Source organism: Trichomycterus rosablanca, chromosome 2 (assembly GCF_030014385.1).
Source record: "Trichomycterus rosablanca isolate fTriRos1 chromosome 2, fTriRos1.hap1, whole genome shotgun sequence".
Taxonomy (NCBI): domain Eukaryota; kingdom Metazoa; phylum Chordata; class Actinopteri; order Siluriformes; family Trichomycteridae; genus Trichomycterus; species Trichomycterus rosablanca.
The window spans coordinates 4,411,078-4,430,952 of NC_085989.1; the positions used below are offsets into that span (position 1 = coordinate 4,411,078).

Below are 19,875 nucleotides of genomic sequence, written 5' to 3' on the forward strand. Positions count from 1 at the left end.
GGGGGGGGGGGTTTGGAGCCTATCCCTGCACAAGGCACGCAGTAACGCCCTGGACAGGATGCCAGTCCATCGCAGGGCAGACACACATACACACACACACACACACCAATTTACTTCTAGGGCAATTCAGTGTCTCCAATTAACCTCACTGCATGTTTTTGGACTGTGGGAGGAAACCGGAGCTCTCAGAGGAAACCCACATAGACACGGGGAGAACATGCGAACTCCGCACAGAAAGGACCGGACCGCCCCACCTGGGGATCGAACCCAGGACCTTCTTGCTGTGAGGCGACAGTGCTACCCACTAACCCATCCGTGCCGCCTGAGGTGAAATAGAGATACAAAATTGCCCATGACTGTGTTTCACATTAAAAACATGAACTGATGAATCTTGTGTAACCTGTAACTACCTGTCCTGTCATGAATGTAACCAATATGTGTAAAACTTGACGTTAAAATCCTACTAAATAAATAAATAAATACATTTATGGGCTCACAAATAAAGAAAGTGTATGGAATAAACATAGCTATTTGGGGGAGACATATTAGTGCACTCTTAGTGCTGGTCCCAAGCCTGGATAAATAGGAGGGTTGCATCAAGAAGGGCATTCGGCATAAAAAATGTGGTGACACTTAACAAGAGTAGCGGATAGGAATCGTTAATTTACTATTGACTTTTTTATTCAAAAATGTTATATGTAGAGTGTTGAAAAACTATTATTTTTTTCTTCTGGCTGCTTCTGTATTTAGAGGTTGGCACAGTGGATCATTTTGGTCCAAGTACTTGATTTGGTACTGTTTTTACCACAAAAGCGCTCATGGAAACACATCCAAATCTGGTCAATACAAAAATACACAATACCCAGAATAACTGCATCTTGCGTGTGCTATATTGTACTGTATACTGAATGCTGGTTGCAATCACACATGCATCTGATGAAGCTCTGTGTATGCAGGAGTGCAGCCTGTGTGAGGACGCCCGCTTCGCCCGTACAGGCGTGTGTATCAGCTGTGATGCTGGCATGTGCCGTTCATACTTCCACGTCACGTGTGCTCAGCGGGAGGGGCTTCTGTCTGAGGCTGCTGCAGAAGAGGTGAGGATGGGGGGGGTGATTACTTTTTCACAGCAGTGGTATGTTAAACCAGACTTTTGGGCGTGTCTAAGGGAAGGAAGGTGGTGTAGGGTTTCCTTATTGCTGGTGGAACAGCGACTCCTACTGTAGTGGAGGAAGACCCAAGTCGTATTATGGATACATTTACCAAGCATCTGTGTAAGGTAGTGGCTGGTCACTTGACACGTCAGAGGGGCCGGGTGCTAGTCTCTGGCTCTCCCTGGCCAGTGCGCTGAAGAAATAGTTCTACAGAATGGGTCTTATGCATTTAACCTCTTTGCTGTTACATATTCGGCCTAAATTGTAAATAAACTCGAATAACCCCGAGGTGGCACACCGCAAGTACCAAGTACCAAGCTGAGTGTCGTCACAGCCCGTCAGGCTCCGAGCAGGCGTGTGCAGCCCGTATCAGAGAAAGCCGGTGTATAAAAGTGACGTGGTGTGCTGATAAACACTTGGGCAAAGTGCCTACTTTCTTCAATCCACTTAATCCAGTCAGCTGTGAGAAAGGGCCGCGTATCAGAAGGTAAGAGCGCCGATAGCATCCAGCGAGACGCCTTAAGCCTAAACGATTCCGCCAGAACGTCGAGCTGCAAAATGGCACCTCCTCCAACAGACTCATGGGAGAGTGTGTGTATATATGTGTGTATATATGTGTGTACGTGTGTGTGTGGGGGGGGTGAATTACTGAGGAGAAAATGTCCACTGTTTAATGGCTGAGACGTGAAGCAGCCTATACTGTCTTTATTGCTCGTTTTCTGCACTTCACTCCGTAATAAAACTCTCTCAGACATTAAAAGTGACGATTTACCGACTCGGTGCCGCAGCGTATTTGTCACCAGTTATCTGCCCGGGCACAGACACCAGTCTAGGATTCAGGACGTCATTACCGCAGGCTCCAGAGCGCAGAATGGCCGAGATATTCCTATCGCTCCCAATAATGAAACCATACATTAGAATTATCTCGAATTCTGGAGTAAGGGGGGCGCAAAATGAAAACGAGTAGACACGTGATGCTTTAAATATGGTCAAAAGTATGTGGACGCCTGAGTTTAAGCCTGTTTGACGGACTCCTCATTCCAAAACCATGGACGTTAACAGAGAGTTGTCTTTATTTGTGTTTATAACAGGCTCGGGGAAGGTTGTCTGTTGGGATTTGTGCCTGTTTAGTCAAAAGAGTGTGTGTGTGGATACTTTCAGTGTTTTTAAAAAAATATTTTTTAAAAAATACTATTTTCCAGTGTTGGTTTTTTTTTTTATTAATGTTTTAAATTATATATCCTAAATTTGTAATTAGATCAATATGCAGGACACTTTGGTCCATTAAAACATGCATTTTAAAGTTAATTTTCATATATATTTAGGGCCTCACAGCAGAAAGGTCCTGGGTTCGATCCCCAGGTGGGGCGGTCCGGTCCTTTCTGTGTGGAGTTTGCATGTTCTCCCTGTGTCTGCGTGGGTTTACTCCGGGTGCTCTGGTTTCCTCCCACAGTCCCAAGACGTGCAAGTAAGGTGAACTAGAGATACAAAATTGTCCAAGACTGTGTTTGACATAACCTGTGAACTGATGAACCTTGTGTAATGAGTAACTACCGTTTTTGTCATGAATGTAACCAAAGGGTGTAATATATATATAATTTCTGATCTGTGTTTCTCTCCAGGACATAGCCGACCCGTTCTTTGCCTACTGCAAGCAGCACGCTGACCGCTTCGACAGGAAGTGGAAGAGGAAAAACTACCTGGCGCTTCAGTCCTACTGCAAAGTGTCTCTGCATGAGCGAGAGAAGCAGCTCACTGCTGACGCTCAGGTTTTTCTGTGCTCCAGTGTGTTCTCTAGAAAACGTCACTCACTACTGAAAAGTAAAACATGTATTAACTTGTTCCCTGTGTCTTTTTGTACGGCAGCAGTCGAGAATAACCGCGCGGCTGGAGCAGTACCGGGCGAAGGCCGAAATATCCCGGAACACCCGTCCTCAGGCGTGGGTACCACGTGAAAAGCTACCGCGCCCTCTCACCTCCAGCGCCTCGGCGGTGCGGAAGCTGCTACGTAAAGCTGAGCTCATGGGTATCAGTACGGACGTGTTCGCCACCGATACGGCCGATGCCAGCGCCAGCCTGGACGGGCGTCGCAAGCACAAGCAGCCCGCGCTCACCGCCGATTTTGTCAACTACTACCTCGGTATGCTGCATCATCATACGCCGTTATCACACTAACGTAGTTTTAGTTTCACTAAAACTAATTAGCAACAGCATTTCCTAGTTCTATTATGAAAAAATAATATTTAATAATCCTCTGCTACTCTTCTGTAATGAATAATTATTACTTAATTAAGTAGAAATGTGTTTTCCGGTAAGAAATGCAGAGTGGTTGTACAGCTCAGGCAATGACCTGCTATTGCTGTGCTAAGCGGTTGCTATAGTATTTCAGGCGGTTGCTAGGGTGTTGCTGTACTGTTCCAGGTGGTTGCCTTGCTATCCTGGGCAGTTGCTAGTGTGTTTCTAGCTGGTTGCCGTGCAGTCTTACGTGGTTGCTAGAATGTTGCTAGATAGTTGCCATGGTGTTTCTAGTGGTTGCTACACTATCCTAGGTAAGGGAGCTTAGCATGTTCTTCCATACCTGTAGGGTTTTCTGTAGGAATCCCCACTGTCTGGTGAAAAGAAGCGGTTTGCGCGTGCACAGGTGTCAGAGAAGATGCATCTTAGCATGTAGCTCGTCTTGGCTAGTGTGCATGTCGCGTATGTGGCTAATATTACAGTTTTTTTTTAAGCAAAATGAATGCTTTTTAAATAGGCTTACCATTTGATTTAGTTCTGAGTTGTGTTTTTTGATGCACTTGTGTGCTTTTTATACATTATTAAGGAGTTCCTTCTTGGCTGCATCCCAAATTGCGTCCTGTGTGCTACATAGTGTGTAACTGTACCATTCACTAATTCACCATGCACTAATTTGCCGTACTGTTTAGTACAAAGTGGTTTGATTGGGTGACACGAGTCGGTCCTGCTGTCGCCGTAACTTTGAGCTCCGCCTTTATGAGACGTCGATCAGCTTACAGTTCAAAACGAGTTAGTTTCCACTCTAACGGGTTCTTGGTTCCACCCGCCCTTAAGCCAAAATCGATGCCAGAGTAACAGTCTGACCCTGCAAGACTAGCCACGGACCATTCTGGCGGTTTGCCCGGCTGCAGTTGTTGCTTTGCTAATTTGAATGCGGTAAAAACATGCACTTGCATCTGGTGCCCACTCTCACATAACACTGGTGGCACAGTGCAGAACAGCATGTGGGATCAGAGCGTGAATGCCAGGCGTGCCTTTCACTCGGCGTGTCGTCGTGAAGGAGCCACTCGCCCTCCGAACGAGCGACGCCAGAGCAGATGCGCGGTGTAACCTTGGGCACACACTCGATTAGGCTGCAGCAGGAGGCCTCTCCTCCATCAGCGCTGTGTGTGTGTGTGTGTGTGTGATGGGATTTTTCCCTCCTGTAAGCAGATAACGTCACTGTATTGATCTGTGTGTGTGTCCATTGGTATTCAGAGCGGAACATGAGGATGATCCAGATCCAGGACAACATCATGGAGCAGAAGAACCTGAAAGACAAGCTGGAGAACGAGCAGGAGAAGCTGCACATAGAGTACAACAAGGTAAAAACGGACAGCAGTGACCTTGTTCATTTATCAGTGTGTAAGGTCAGGGTCACGGTGGGTACAGAGGTCTCCTGGAAACCCACAGTGCATGTTTTACCCATTCAGTCCCTCACTGCCTCCCGTGGGGCGTTTAAGAGCACCTGATTTTGCTTTGGAGGTACAGAGACACTATATGGACAAAAATATTGGGACACCCCTTACTATTTATTGAGCTCAGATAGTTCAGATACACTCCAAAATCTTATGGAAAGTCTTCCAATAAGATTAAAGGCTATTAATAATACCCATGGTTTAGGAATGGGGTGTCCGGATACTTTTGCCCATATAGTGTAGAAAACCTGTACCTGCACTGGGAGAACATGCAAAACATCCAATCCAGGTCCCTCGAACTCATGTGGCTGTGCCAGTCCACTCTGCTGGTTCTGGAATGTATTTATAATACAGAGATGGGAACCAACTATTCAACCCCTTTTTTATCTAATATACAGTATATGGCCAAAAGTAAATGGACACACCTCTAAACAAATACGCTTAGTTGTAACCTGGCACACCCAGCTTACATTGACTTATCATTAACTGCTTTATCCTGGTCAGGGTTGCGGCAGGTCTGGGCACAATACTGGGTGCATGGCAGGAATACTCAGGACAGGGTGCCAATCCATCACAGGGCTTTAATGGGAACAAGCTTTATTAATTACATGAATTACATTTGGAATCTTGTATATAAATTACATTTACATTTATCCAAAGCGACATACAGTACTGTGACAGTATACAGTCTAAGCAATTGAGGTTTAAGGGCCTTGCTCAAGGGCCCAACAGTGGCAACCTGGCAGTAGTGGGGCCTAAACCTTTTGATTACTAGTCAAGTACCTGAACCGCTAGGCTCCAACTGCTTCACATTGCCAAAACCTTGGAGGCCGCTGTGCAAGTAAAAGTAGGAGCAGGCTCGGTTCACACCTCCTGACCAGTGGCGTTCTGTGGACCAGGTCCACTGATGTAGGGAGTAAGAGGGAGGAGTGCAGGCGAGTTAATGTTGCGTCCAGTCTCTCCAGCCCGACGCAGATTAGGTGTTATTAATGGAGTGTGCGTTGCTAATTGCGCAGCTCGAGTCGCTCCGAGACGTCCCCGGCCTTGAAAGCAGACGATGATGCATCGCTGTGCGAAGCGCTGTGACCGTCGCTGCACTCATTCAGCAGATAAAGTGTGTCAAACATGAGGACAAAAACCTGAAGCATGAAGAACAGTAATTCTAACATGTGATAAAAGTGTCAGTCGCATGTGTTTAACTCTGTATCTGACCCTGAGCAATATGAACAAAACCATAACATTTGAAGAAATTCATATATTTTAGGATTTTGGAGTGTGTCTGTGGGATACTGTGCTAATTTAGTTACGTGTGATGTTGCCGGCCGCCTCTTTACACCAGCCACTGGTTTATTCTTACATACAGCCATGGTCACACTCTGTCCCTTGTGTTCCTTCACCGCTTGTGCTGGCTCTTGTGACAAAACACACTCCCAGATTTACAATTTACACTGGATTGTCAGGACACTCAACCAGCCTCGAAGTCCAAAGCACTGTGGAGCTCCACAAACAAGCTGTGGCAAGACGTTGATCAGGGCAAGGATACAAAACAATAAGGCTTTAAGTCTTCCTAGGACCTCATTATCCTTAAAAAATTAAAAAAAATTGTTTTTTAAACTTGTCTGGCATCTGGCTAGGACAGGCCTTGGTGGGGAAGGTAAGAAAACCCAACAGCAACTGCATTCATATACACCGATAAAGCATAATATTATGACCACCTTCCTAATATTGTGTTGGTTCCCCTTTTGCTGCCTCATACACAACAAACTGTGATGCTCTGTGTATTCTGACACCTTCAGAACCAGCATGAACTTCTTCAGCAATTTGAGTTACAGGAGCTCGTCTGTTGGATCGGACCACACGGGCCAGCCTTCGCTCCCCACGTGCATCGATGAGCTTTGGTCGCCCATGACCCTGTCACCGGTTTACCACTGTTCCCTCCTTGGACCACTTTTGATAGATACTGACCACTGCAGACCGGGAACACCCCACAAGAGCTGCAGTTTTGGAGATGCTCTGACACAGTCGTCTAGCCATCACAATTTGGCCCTTGTCAAACTCGCTCAAATCGCCCATTTTTCCTGCTTCTAACATCAACTTTGAGGATAAAATGTTCACTTGCTGCCTAATATATCCCACCCACTAACAGGTGCCATGATGAAGAGATAATCAGTGTTATTCACTTCACCTGTCAGTGGTCTTAATGTTGTGCCTGGTCGGTGTATTATGCATGGCATTGTTTTCTATGGAGTGCTTACCTTGCCACCGTGCTACCAGATTTGCCGCTTTGGTGCCTGGTTTTTACCTCTTGCCACTGTGCTCAAAGTTTACTCTGATTGAGCTTTGACCCAGTTTGCCCCTGACCGGCAGAAACTGATCCTTAGTGTTTTACAAAAGCCTGAACCTGTGTACACTGCTCTAAATTAGAACCGTTATACATTTCAGACAGTGTTGTGAATTGTTTTTAAGCTTGCTGATCACAGGCACAGCTAACAGAAAGCTGACTTAAACACTGTGGCAATATGCGCCCAGCCTCATGGACAACAAAGCACAAAACGCTTATCATGTGAATTAAGCCTACGTTTAAAAGTGAAGAGTGGCGGGATGGAAGCCACTTTTGAGTAAAAGGCATATAACAGACGGCATGAAAAGGACTCGGCAGCGTTAGGACAAGGGTACTCCGGTTTGACGAGATGATGGTCATGTGACCATGTAATTTTATTACCGTTCGAGTGCATTGCTCAGGAGACTTGTGAAAACTGTATTACATCTCCCTGATAAACTAATCCAATACAAATAGAGCTTTTGGATGGTGTGTGTTTGGATGGTGTGTGTTTGTATGTGTGTGTGTGTGTGTGTATGTGTGTACATGTGTGTGAATGACAGCGGCACGTCCTTGTCTTATCTCACACTGTGCTGCCGTGTTATCTTTTCTAGCTGTGTGAGTCTCTGGAGGACCTGCAGAATGTCAACGGCCTGCTGAGGAGCGAAGGCCAGTCCATATGGACCGTGATGGGAGACATCGTCGGACAGGTACTTCTCCCCTCATCCACATCCACTCGGACCTTTAACCCTGCTCTCAGTCTTATTTTCGTCTCGATTTACCCCTCATACACAACAGTCACTTTAACAATATTGGTTGCATCACGCTGTTGTGGCTTTGAAGGGTCTTCAGCCTCCTTATGTGTTTTCAGTTGCAAATACAGAGCCGGGAAAAAGTATTTGCCCCCTCCTGATTTCTTCTTTGCTGCTGTTACATGAAAGGATTTCAGACCATTCAAAATGTTATCTGGACAAGGAGAACCCGTGGAAACCCTATATGTAATGATGGTTTCTTGTAGGCCTTGTAAGTTACTGACCCCCATAAACTTATTTAGCTGTTTCAGGACAGCTCACTCTCAGCTCAGCTGATTTTCTAAACATACATAGACCTGTAATTTAACATAGTAGTTGTTTGTAATAATCTGCTTTACAGAACCGTGAAATTTAATACCTAAAATTTTGTTACTTTAACTAACATTTAATAAACGAAATTGCTAATGTAATTTAGACCTTTATGTAATGTAGTTTACCTCCAATTTGTTGGGTGGCATGGTGGCTCGGTGGGTAGCACTGTCGCCTCACTGCAAGAAGGTCCTGCGCCCTTCCCGACACACCCCTCTTCTTTCTATTCGGGCTTGGGACCAGCACTGAGAGTGCACTGACAAGCGTGCCTCCCAATGGTTTGGCTGTTTTACAGAATCGCATCATATGTGCACGGTTCTGCTTACACACCACTGGTCTAGACAGAGGCTGTGTTTGAAATAGCCTGCTACATCCTACCAGCGTACTGATGGGGTTCCAAAGGGTCCTTTCTGTGTGGCGTTTGCATGTTCTCCCCGTGTCCTCGTGGGTATTCCCCAGGTGCTCCGGTTTCCTCCCACAGTTCAAAGACACTAAATTGTCCATTCGATATAATCCTGTGAACTGATGAACCTTGTGTAATGAGTAACTACCGTTCCTGTCATGAATGTAACCGAAGAGTGTAAAACATGACGTTAAAATCCTAACAAATAAACAAACAAAATGGGCTTCCAAATCTGTGTGCAACCAAATACAGTATGGGACCGGAACAAAAATGGGCAAAGAAAAATGATAATAATTAAAAAAGGAATTTTAACAGGCATATAAACCACAGTGGGACCAGATTGATAATCATCACAGATCAATTTTATTAATTAAGTACATTTCATTTAGTCTTTCATTTTTGATGCATTGCCCTACTATACTGCTTACTACTAGTATACCGTGTGTAGTAGGCGATTTCGAACACAGCCAGAGTGCTAGCACATATTTTGGTTCTTCTCCACCAGCAAATCGCTCGTCATTTCTATTTCGATTTTTGGAATCTACCGCTCGGACCGTTCTGCGTCGGCTCTCCGAGAATCAGTGGAGATTGAGAGAGGTCTCTGCTGTGGCCAGCACCCCATGGGGTTGCTAGCGTTGGGTAATTCTCTTCGGCGTAATGGCTGCAAAATTCTTCCATTTGTGCTAACTGATTGACCTGTCATTGGCCGCTAAAAGCCCCATGACCCCCCTCCCACTCACTATGGCAACCGCATCGCAGAGGCACGTCGCCATGGGTGACGGCCACTTAATGAGCGGTAAACGCGGAGGTCTGGCATGTTCCAACCTCTCTTTTATGTTTAAATAACAGCGCCTAATGCACTTAAATGGTCTGCAAAACTCAGGAAATTGAGAACAATAACAGCATGTTCAAACGTTGGATGTGTGACTTCTTGGATCAGATTTGGCATTTAAAATTTTCATTTCACTTCATTTTTATCAACCGCTGTATTATTGTCAGGGTCGCAGTGGGTCCGGATCCACAGGTAAACACAGGGTGCAATATCATGGACAGGGAGCCGATCGATCGCAGGACTTCTGCCCCCTTCAGATAACCAGACATGTTAGTGTAGATGCCCGCTTAGATTTAAACATCTTCTCAGTGGTGGTTGGCTAGCGTGACAGACCACTGTGCCACCAGAGTGTGGCATTTTGAACAATTAAGCATGATCAAAATAATAATTCATATTACTGGGGTGAATGTGAGCGAATAAGCTTCAGATTCTGTTTGTGTCTGGATGCCACATTCAGGTGGGAGCACTTTTTTTAGTCATCAAATACCAGAAAGTTTTATCCACGTTGTTTGATCTTTTTTGTTTGGTAACAAGGACAAATTGGTTCAGGAAATGGCATTTTGAACTAAACCTGATCTTATAGCATGTGGGCACCCCTCCTAACTATTGAGTTTGGGTGCTTCAGATACATTCATTATTAACAGGAAAATAAAAGCAGTTTTATGAAGTTAACATACAGTATATACTTATAGTTTTTTGGCAGCAGTTTGGGGAGGGCTCTTTCCTCTTTCAGCATGATAATACCGCCTGTTCTAAGTCCATAAAGACATAGTTTAACAAGTTTGTAGTGGGGCCTACACAGAACCCTGATCTCCACCCTATCCGATACCTTTAAAATACATTAAAACACTGATTGCAAGCCAGTACTCGTCCAACATCAGTGTCTTAATCTTGATAACCCGCTAGCACACCGGCGCCGAGATTCTGAGCTACCGGTCTGCTGGGCGCCCTCTAGCGGACACAATTGGCCTCCAGTCTGCTGGGTGGGAAAGACCAGACTAAGGGGTGGGGTTATCGATGTTGTGTAGGGACCTTGGTTACCCAGGGCGCTTGTACAGAAAGTGGAGGAGCGCAGAGATCGGGGCGTGGCTCTCCATACGCGAATCTAACCTCACACGCACATCCACCGAGATATGGGAGAATAAGAAGGGATTGGTGGACTGTGCACACATAAGAAGAGGGAGTTTGTGTCAGGCGAATATACACCCTTCTTGGATGCCGACGGGGTCCCCAGCAGTGGATTGGCTACACTAAATTGGGAGAAAAAGGGGTAAAATGCATAAAAAAAGAAATGCTCTTTTGATCGAACAGGCCCAAATTCCCACAGACAACTTATCTGGTGTCCACATACTTTTGGCCATATAATATAAAAATAAAAATAGCTAAAATTCCTTTCCTGTTATAAACATAAATAATGTGCCAATTTGAAAAACTCAAACTGTAATGGGCAGTTGTACCCTAGTGGTTAAGGTACTGGACTTGTAATCAAAAGGTTGATGGTTCAAGCCCCACCATTGGCAGGTTGCCCTTGAGCAAGGTCCTTAACCCTCAGTTGCTTAGACAATATACTGTCACAGTACTGTAAGTCGCTTTGCATAAAAAGATTCTGCTAAATGCTGAAAATGTAAATGTAATGCAGAGCAGCTTGTATATTTTAAGTTAATTTGCGTTAAAGAAATGAAAAAGCCCAAAACTGAGCGGTTAATTAAAAAAACCGGAACGTTTCTCTGCCGGTCAGATAAATGGCGTAATAATAAAGTCAGGGCACTGGAAGCAGCGAACTGAGGTCTGGAGGAAAAGCACCAGTGAGTCGCCAATGACGGCCATCAATCACATAATTAGAAAACGTGCGACGTTAAAGTAGCGACATCAGTCAAAGCGCCTCTCAGCCTTTGTGTCATCTATCTGCTACGTTTTCATCCGCGATCACTCACTGGCGTCTGTACATTAGGCCCCCGAATTATTGATGTCCCCCCAGAGAGGTGCATCACTCATCAGAGCCGGAGTGAGTGAGTTCTCAGCGGCACACCTCAAACACAAGTTCAGTCTAGAGGAAGTGAAATGAAAGTAGCTTCAGAAGTTGAAGGAATTTCTGATTTATGGAAGTCATCGACGCTCTTCCGTGACTGGGATTTTCCCCCGGACTTAAAATGCAGCGCGATCTTACAAATGTTAGCCATGTTTAAATCTTTCAGAGCTGTCACTGAAACACCATGCTGCAAGGAATGAGAAATGTTAGAGATGCTAAAAATGTTTATGTTGATTTCGGTTCTTGCTGGTAGAACATCAGTCAGACTGAGGGTTACGTTTGGCTGTTGCTGAAATATTTTTATTATGAAAAGCCGTGTTTGCTTTTTTCCAGATGTAACGATCACCTTGTTTAGACATCTTGATCTGCGTGACCTCATTGTGAGGTTCAAGATGAATAAAACTGTAAATATTGATGTAGATATAATGCTAGCACACCAGCTCTGAGATTCTGAACTCCCTGGTTCGAATCTCATCTCTGCTACCGGTCGGTTGGGTGCCCTCTAGCGGGCACATCTGCCAGTGACTCCAGCAGACAAAATTGGCCATTAAGTCTGCTGGGTGGAAAAAGACTGGACTAATAAGTGGGTGGGGTTTTCAAGCGCTGTGTAGCAGAGGCGCCTGTGCAGAAGTGGAGGAGCATGGAGATTGGTGTGGGGGCCTCGTGCAAATTCACCAAGGCGTGGGCGAAAAAGAAGGGGTCGAGGAACTGCGCACGCATAGAGAATCGCAATCAGAAACCCCAGCAGACTAATTGGCTAGTGAACATGACCATAGTTTCATCCTCATCCGGGTTGCGGCGGGTCCTGGGTGCAGGGCAGAAATAATATCCATCGCAGGGCTTTGGCCTTTCCTCCCTCAGACATGGCCAATTATGAGGTCTGTGTAGACCTCAGTACGACAGATCAGCACTGCTGGGGATTCGAACCCACTTATATATTCACTCACCACCCGAGTGCCTTAAATGGGGAATAAAAGACCAAATGTAGATTTCTATTAATGTGTTAACACTTTGCTTTGTTTATACAGAAACTGATTGGACCGGGTGTTCTGAAAGCACCTAAAGAAAGAAAACCAAGCAAGAAAGAAGGTGGAAGTCCAGGAAAGTTCTCCAATCTGCCAACAGTCCTGTACAGGTAATATATAATTAAAAAAAGTTGAAGATTCAGGACAGTATTAAAGATAAAATGTGCAAAACATTATATACATACAGTGGTGTTCAAAAAAATAGCAGTCCAACACCATTAACCTGATAAATCACTGTTTTTAGTAGAAATGCTATTTCTACATAGCAAAAAGTGTAGTAGAGTATTGAAAACAAAACAAACCCAACAATTAGGACATGCATGCCGCTCATTCTGAGTATTCGAAGCATTGATTGAAAGGGGGTTGTTCAAAATAATAGCAGTGAGGAGTTCAATTGGTGAAGTCATTCATTCTGCAGAAGAACGGGTGTCAATTTTGGTCCTTATTTAAGGTAGGAGGGGGGCAAATGTTGCACAGGTTGGTCATAGCACATTTCCTTTTGAAATACTGGGTAAAATGGGTTGTTCCAGACATTGTTCTGATGAACAGCGTACTTTGATTAAAAAGTTGATTGTAGAGGGAAAAACATACAGAGAAGTGCAGCAAATTATTGGCTGCTCAGCTAAAATGATCTCAAATGCCTTGAAGTGACAACCAAAACCTGAAAGACGCAGAAGGAAGCGTAGAACTACTGTTCGATTGGATCAAAGAATAGCCAAAATGGCAAATACTCAGCCAATGATCACATCCAGAAAGATCAAGGAACATGTGAAGTTACCAGTGAGTACAGAAGATGATTAAGTGAAGCCAATTTACCAGCAAGAACTTCTTGCAAAGTCCCGTTGTTAAGATAAAGACACGTCCTGAATGGGTTCAAATTTCCCAAAGAACACATTGACTGGTCCAAAGAGAAATGGCTCAACATTTTGTGGACTGATGAAAGCAAAATTGTTCTTTTTGGGTCTAGTGGCCGTAGACAGTATGTCAGACGACCCCTGAGCACTGAATTCAAGCCACAGTACACTGTGAAGGTAGTAAAGCACGGTGGTACAAAATGATGATATGGGATGTTTCTCATACCATGGTGTTACGCCTAGTTATCTCATACGAGGGATCATGGATCAGTTTAAATATATCAGAATACTTGAGGAGATCATGTTGCCCTATGTCGAAGAAGAAATGTGCTTAAAATGGGTGTTTCAACATGACAATGACCCAAAACATCTTGGTTACAGACAAACAAGATTGAGGTAATTGAGTGGCCAGAACAATCCCCTGACTTCAGTCCCAGAGAGAACTTGTGGGCTGAAATCTGAAACGCGTTTTTTTAGGCAAAACCCAAAATTGCAGAAGAACTGTGGAATGTCGTCTAATCATCCTGGACTGGAATACCTGTACAGAGGTGCCAGAAGTTGGTCGACTCCATGCAACACAGATCTCGGAAACAATTGTTCTGTCACTAAATATTAGTTCAGTCATTTAAAGTAAAGTGAAACCTCAAACATTTTTCCATGTTATACATACATTTTTTGAGTTTTTAAAGAAAAATGCTGCACTGCTATTTTTTTGAACAGCCTAATATTCATTTTTCTTAATTTTCTGTAAAGGATTAACACAAACTGGCTAAATTTTGTTAATGTTTTGATTTAGAATTGTAAGTGTAGTATTTTCAGTGCATTTGCATTCATGGAAATAAAAGTTATTATGATGATTTTGTGCTTTATTCTCTTTTTTAAAATCACTGCTATTTTTTTTAACACCACTGTACACTGATCAGCCATAACATTAAAACCACCTCCTTGTTTCTACACTCACTGTCCATTATATCAGCTCCACTTACCATATAGAAGCACTTTGTAGTTCTACAATTACAAAGTGTATCCACACAATATATCCACAGTTATGTTAAGGAACTTCAGTGGCCTCAACAGAGTGCTCTGACCTCAACACTGAACACGTTTGGGATGAATTGGGACATCAGTTTTAAGCCTGGCTTAATATCAGGCACATTAATCACGTCAGTGCAATTTGAACTGACAAATAGGATTTTGTAGAAAGCCTTTCCAGAACAATAAGGGCTGTTATAGATGCAAATCTAATAATGCCAAATATACTCATGGCCATGATTTTGGAAAGGGATGTTCAACAGGCTCATTTGGCCTTTTTGCCCCTGTGCTGAGGTGCAGCAGTGGGTCAAAATCGAGCAGTAAAAGCACGCCGGACAAAATTGAAATGATAATTGAAACAGAAGATGAAGTGATTTGAGGGACTTTTATTTATCTGTTTTGGTATTTTATAAATGGATTTAATGAACTGTGTTTATTTCTGTACCATAAAAAAAAGTGTGGCGTTAAACGGTTTAAAAATTTTCTGCTCAACTGGTGCTCCTGTCGATTATCATTATCATTATTAAAAATGATTCCTCTTCTTACTATTTTATCCTGTCAGAGCCAGTATGATCAGGGTTGCCAGATAAGTGCCAAAACCTGCTAACCTATTGTGCAGCATCAGTTCAAAATCTGTGAGCTGTAAAAGCACACCGGACTCAAATTGAAATGAAAATTGAAACAGAAGATGAAGTGATTTGAAGGACGTTTATTTATCTGTTTTGGCATTTGATGAAATAAACTGTTTATTTCTGTACCATACAAAAATGCTCCTGTGTTTAAAAAAATTTGCATTATTAAAAATTACTCCTCTTTTTACTCTTTTATCTTCTTATCCTGTCAGACCCAGTGTGATCAAGGTTGCCAGATATGCCAGATAAGTGCAAAAACATGGAAAAAGGCAGCCGTATAGAAGACATAATTGAGCATAAATGCCTCCTTAATGAAAATGCTCCGTTATTTCTGCACCTGGTTTTAATGGGAAGAATGGAATAAGTAATGAGACGCACTTTCAGTTTCTCTACGCTGTTTTATTCCCACTTTTTACTTGATGGGATTCTTTCTTGTTTGCATATGCATGAAGGTTGTACACTTACATCTGCCTCGTGCATCTTTTTATACAAGCGTTTTAATGCAGAATCAAACCAAAAATGGACACAAAACATTGAGTATGTGAATTTAGTAAAAAAAAAAAAAGCTTGTTAATAGATTTGGGTTGAGTTTTCTACAACAGGTGGATTTTAGGGCAAAATCTGTAAAAATTGATGATAAACATACTTCAAAATAATTTCACTGTCAGTCATTTGGTCCATTGTATTATTTATACTAAACAAACATATTTAAATATTTTTTATTATAAATAGTTTTAGTTTGGACCACACTTGCATTTCTAACCTGTCTCATTAAATGACACATCTGTATAAAATGTGGTAAAAAATTATAATCATGTGGTTTTTATTTCTGCCATTTCCACTGTTTTAATTTACAAGTCAAGTGCAGCTATCAACATTCCAAATTGTTTCCCTACTCCCTTCCTTTGTGCACTACATAGGGTACAACAATAACGGGTTCTATACAACATGTACTAATCTGAGTGAGTTATTAGTGGGCATGCTCAGATGGTGCAGTGGTCTTATATTGCAAGCAGTTGTAGCCCAGTGGTTAAGGTACTGGACTAGTCACTGGTTCAAGCCCCACTACTGCCAGGTTGCCACTGTTGGGCCCTTGAGAAAGGCCCTTAACCCTCAATTGCTCAGACAGTATAATGTCACACTACTGTAAGTCGCTTTGGATAAAGCCGCTGATGAATGCAGAAAATGTAAATGTATTAAACTAGCCCACCATCAGTGAGATGTAGGTTAGAATCTCAGCAGTGCTATCAGCCAACCGGTCGTCTACTCAGACATGATTGGCTAAACCTATGTATTGCTATGAATTGGCATTCTTTCCATGGTGCTCCTGCCTAGATTAGATTTATTAGTCAAGCAATAGTTAAATAGCTCCAAACAGCTCATCAGATGACTGAATGCTAACTGATTTGTGCTTAATGCTTTACAGTTGTGGGATCTGTAAGAGGAACCAGGACCAGCATCTCCTGCTACTGTGTGACACCTGCAAGCTTCATTATCACCTGGGATGCCTGGATCCACCTCTCACCCGCATGCCCAAGAAAACCAAGAACAGCTACTGGTATTCAGCCCTTACATACGTTTGTTAGAAACGTGGTAGTTGTGGGATTGTATTGATTTCTGCAACTCTTCTTTTTCTCTGCCTGAATGATTGGTTATCCAAAGATCTACTGGGTCAAAAATATACACTCTGTGGCTGAAAGTATGACCATGAACTTGGTCGTTGGATGTGAGCATTGAACCATGACCTTTCGGCCTTAATAGCCTCCACTCTTCTAAGAGTTTTTTCAAGGCACTGATGCTAAAGCCACGCTTGCATTGGATGATTCATTTCAAGGCTGTTTATTGGGGATTTGGTCAGATCTCTGAGCAGGCCACTGGAACTTCTCCACACCAATCTTGTTATACTACATTTTTATAGACTAGACTGGAATTGTAAAATTCTATTTCTAAACTGTTCCACAAAGTTAAATGCATAAAATTTGATTTCATACACCGGTTAGCAATCAGTGTGTCTGAAGCATCTGAAGCCAAATAATTTAAATAAGTGTCCTCATACTTTTGGCCATATAGTGTACAACTTTATTTTATTTTAGATACCCTTCATGTAAATACATTTCTAACACAAAATCAAAAACACTTGACATTTTTTTTTTAAAACATATATTATCTTTTCATTTACATGTGACCGAGTCTCATCGAGAACCACACTACGGTCAGAGAGCCTCACTAGGAACTTTGCTCCATGAATAGCCCACCACTAATGAAGACGCCTTGACCAGACAGCTGTGGTTGCAATTGTACAGCTGCAATGAAACCAATTCGACCTTTTCCTCCCTCAGACAAAGCCAATTTTGCCTCTTTGGGTAACCTGCCAGGTCGATAACACCACCTGATATTCAAATTTGAGAGCTCGCAGTTCTGCGGTAATGATTTTAGTGCATTCTTTGTGTTGTGTAAATTTGAGTGGGGTGTAGTTCTCATTCTACATGTGAATGTCATGTAGTTGAGCACTTTTTGTGTTAGTTTACAGTAGTGAAATAGTAAAAAAAAAATGATTCCAGGCCACCTTTAAATGTGCTATGTAAAAATGTGCAGGCCAGATAAAACCTGTGGGACACATTCGGCCCCTGGCTGGACGTTGTGTTTTTTTGTTCTTTATGTCATCTTGAAGACGTTAAGAACTGAACAGTAGCAAGAAATCAATACAGCCACACAGAAGTGATCTTGATCCTTTTATCCATTTTCTCATCCATTCAGGCAATGCTCAGAGTGTGACCAGGCCAGCAGCGACGAAGCTGACATCGCCATGGAGACGCTTCCCGACGGCACCAAGAGGTCAAGGAGGCAGATCAAGGGTCCGATCAAGTTCATCCCTCAGGAAATGTCACCGGAGCCTAAAAAATCTCAAGTAAGGGGCATGGCGAGCTGCTTACATCCATAAATTAAAGAGGCAATAAATCGAATACAAATATGAGGTCCTTTCTGTGTGGAGTTTGCATGTTCTCCCAGTGTCTGTGTGGGTTTCCTCCGGAAGCTCCGGTTTCCTCCCACAGTCCAAAGACGTGAGGTGAACTGGAGATACAAAATTGTCTACGACTGTGGACATTAAACTTAAACTGATAAATCTTGTGTAACCAGTAACTACCTGTCCTGTCATGAATGTAACCAAAGTGTGTAAAACATGACTGTAAAATCCTAATAAAGCACCCAGGTGGCGCAGCGGGATATTCCGCTAGCACACTATTGCTGAGATTCTGAAATCCTCCGTTCGAAACTCGGCATTGCCACCGGTCGGCTGGGTGCCATCTAGCAGGCATAACTGACAGTGCCTGCAGGGAGGGATAACCGGACTATGTGGGCAGGGTCTTCAAACGCTGTGTAGGGACCCTCATTGGCAGATAGAGGCACCTGTGCAGAGTGCATGGGTGGAAAAGGGTTCCGCTAAGGGCTGCACGCTGGAAGCAAGGAGAGTTCATTGACTAGCAAATAACTACGCGAGTGAATAGTGCGACAAGATTTTTTAAATGCACAATTATTTCATCGTCTACAGTCCATAATATTATAGCAAGATTCAGAGAATTCAGAGAAAACCGATATGAAATGTCTAATTGCCTTTTTGACTTTGATCAAATGCTTCGGAAAACTCTCGTCAATAAGCACAGTCCATCACTGCATCAGCAAATACGACATTATATATAAACAACGTTACGAATGACGCCAAATCATCTTGAGACGGACTGATGCCATAGTGGAACAGTGGACTGTGGACTAATGCAAGGTTTTTCAAACCTTGGGGGTCGCGAGCCAAAAAAATGGGTCACAGAGGGTTCGAAAAGCTAGTGTGCTGTCTACATAGGCAGCATTTTACGTCATCCTGTGCGCGCTCCCGAGAAGGAGGCTGTTCGAAATCCTAGATGCCTTAAAATCCTCCCTACTGAGGCATCTTAATATTTCAATGTTATTTTGGCTCAAGAACGAGTGAGCATCCGACGCTGCCTTAGTGATCAAGGCAATCCCAGCATTCATTGCGGGTCGGGTGCTCTTCTCTCACAGAAAAAAAAACATGGCTGACGGTGCGGACAAACGAATGGAGTTATTTTCAAACGTAAATAAAATATTACTGATTTTTAACTTGTATAAACTTGTACCGAGTGTTTTTATTAGCAAGTTCGAGCTTGTCAGGAAATGTAACCGTTATCGGTACATGAAGGGAGATGTTATATTGACGTTAGCGTGCTGTGCTACCTCAGTTCATTGGTTTTAATGGCAAGATGTTAAACGCGAAACGCGAAACCCGATGGAATCACTGTCTAAGTAGCGCGTTCGAATAAGTCTTATGAGTCATTGACTTATTAGAATCCTCTCTACTGAGGCAGCTGCCTATGTAGACAGTAAGACAGCAAGGTAGCTCCCTAGGTTTTCGAACACACCCACTGAACAATACTAATAGTTAATGAATTTTAACAGAAATATAAACTGAAACTTGTATACAAACGCCCCCTTGTGGAGGAAATAAGATGCCTCGTTTGTGTTGCCTGGGCTGCGTAAAAAATCATGGACAAAATGTGGGTCGCTTCACTTGGGCTAATGAGTTCGCCTTTCCCAGTCTTGCTTTTTTTCCAATCGTTTTAAACTTTATCTTCATACTCAGCGGGGCTTTAATTTTAATTGTTCATATTCGTTCCTATTTATTCCAAGATCGTCTGAAGTACCACCAGAGGCGCTTCTCGTACCACCAGATCTACTCGTACCACAGCTCGAGAGCCACTCCAGTAACTAACGAG

At 43.2% G+C, this 19,875-nt stretch overlaps 1 protein-coding gene across 4 annotated transcripts in view; it reads left to right on the top strand.

The window, feature by feature from the left end:
- phf14 (PHD finger protein 14) overlaps positions 1-19,875 on the top strand; it is a 95,321-nt gene that overhangs the window by 23,406 nt on the left and 52,040 nt on the right. For all 4 annotated transcript variants that reach the window (XM_063010241.1, XM_063010225.1, XM_063010233.1 and 1 more), the window contains exons 7-14: positions 957-1,094; positions 2,774-2,920; positions 3,018-3,291; positions 4,644-4,750; positions 7,778-7,873; positions 12,577-12,683; positions 16,518-16,649; positions 17,849-17,999. In XM_063010241.1, the coding sequence (XP_062866311.1) occupies positions 957-1,094; positions 2,774-2,920; positions 3,018-3,291; positions 4,644-4,750; positions 7,778-7,873; positions 12,577-12,683; positions 16,518-16,649; positions 17,849-17,999 (1,152 nt within the window). The remainder of the gene's footprint in view (positions 1-956; positions 1,095-2,773; positions 2,921-3,017; positions 3,292-4,643; positions 4,751-7,777; positions 7,874-12,576; positions 12,684-16,517; positions 16,650-17,848; positions 18,000-19,875) is intronic.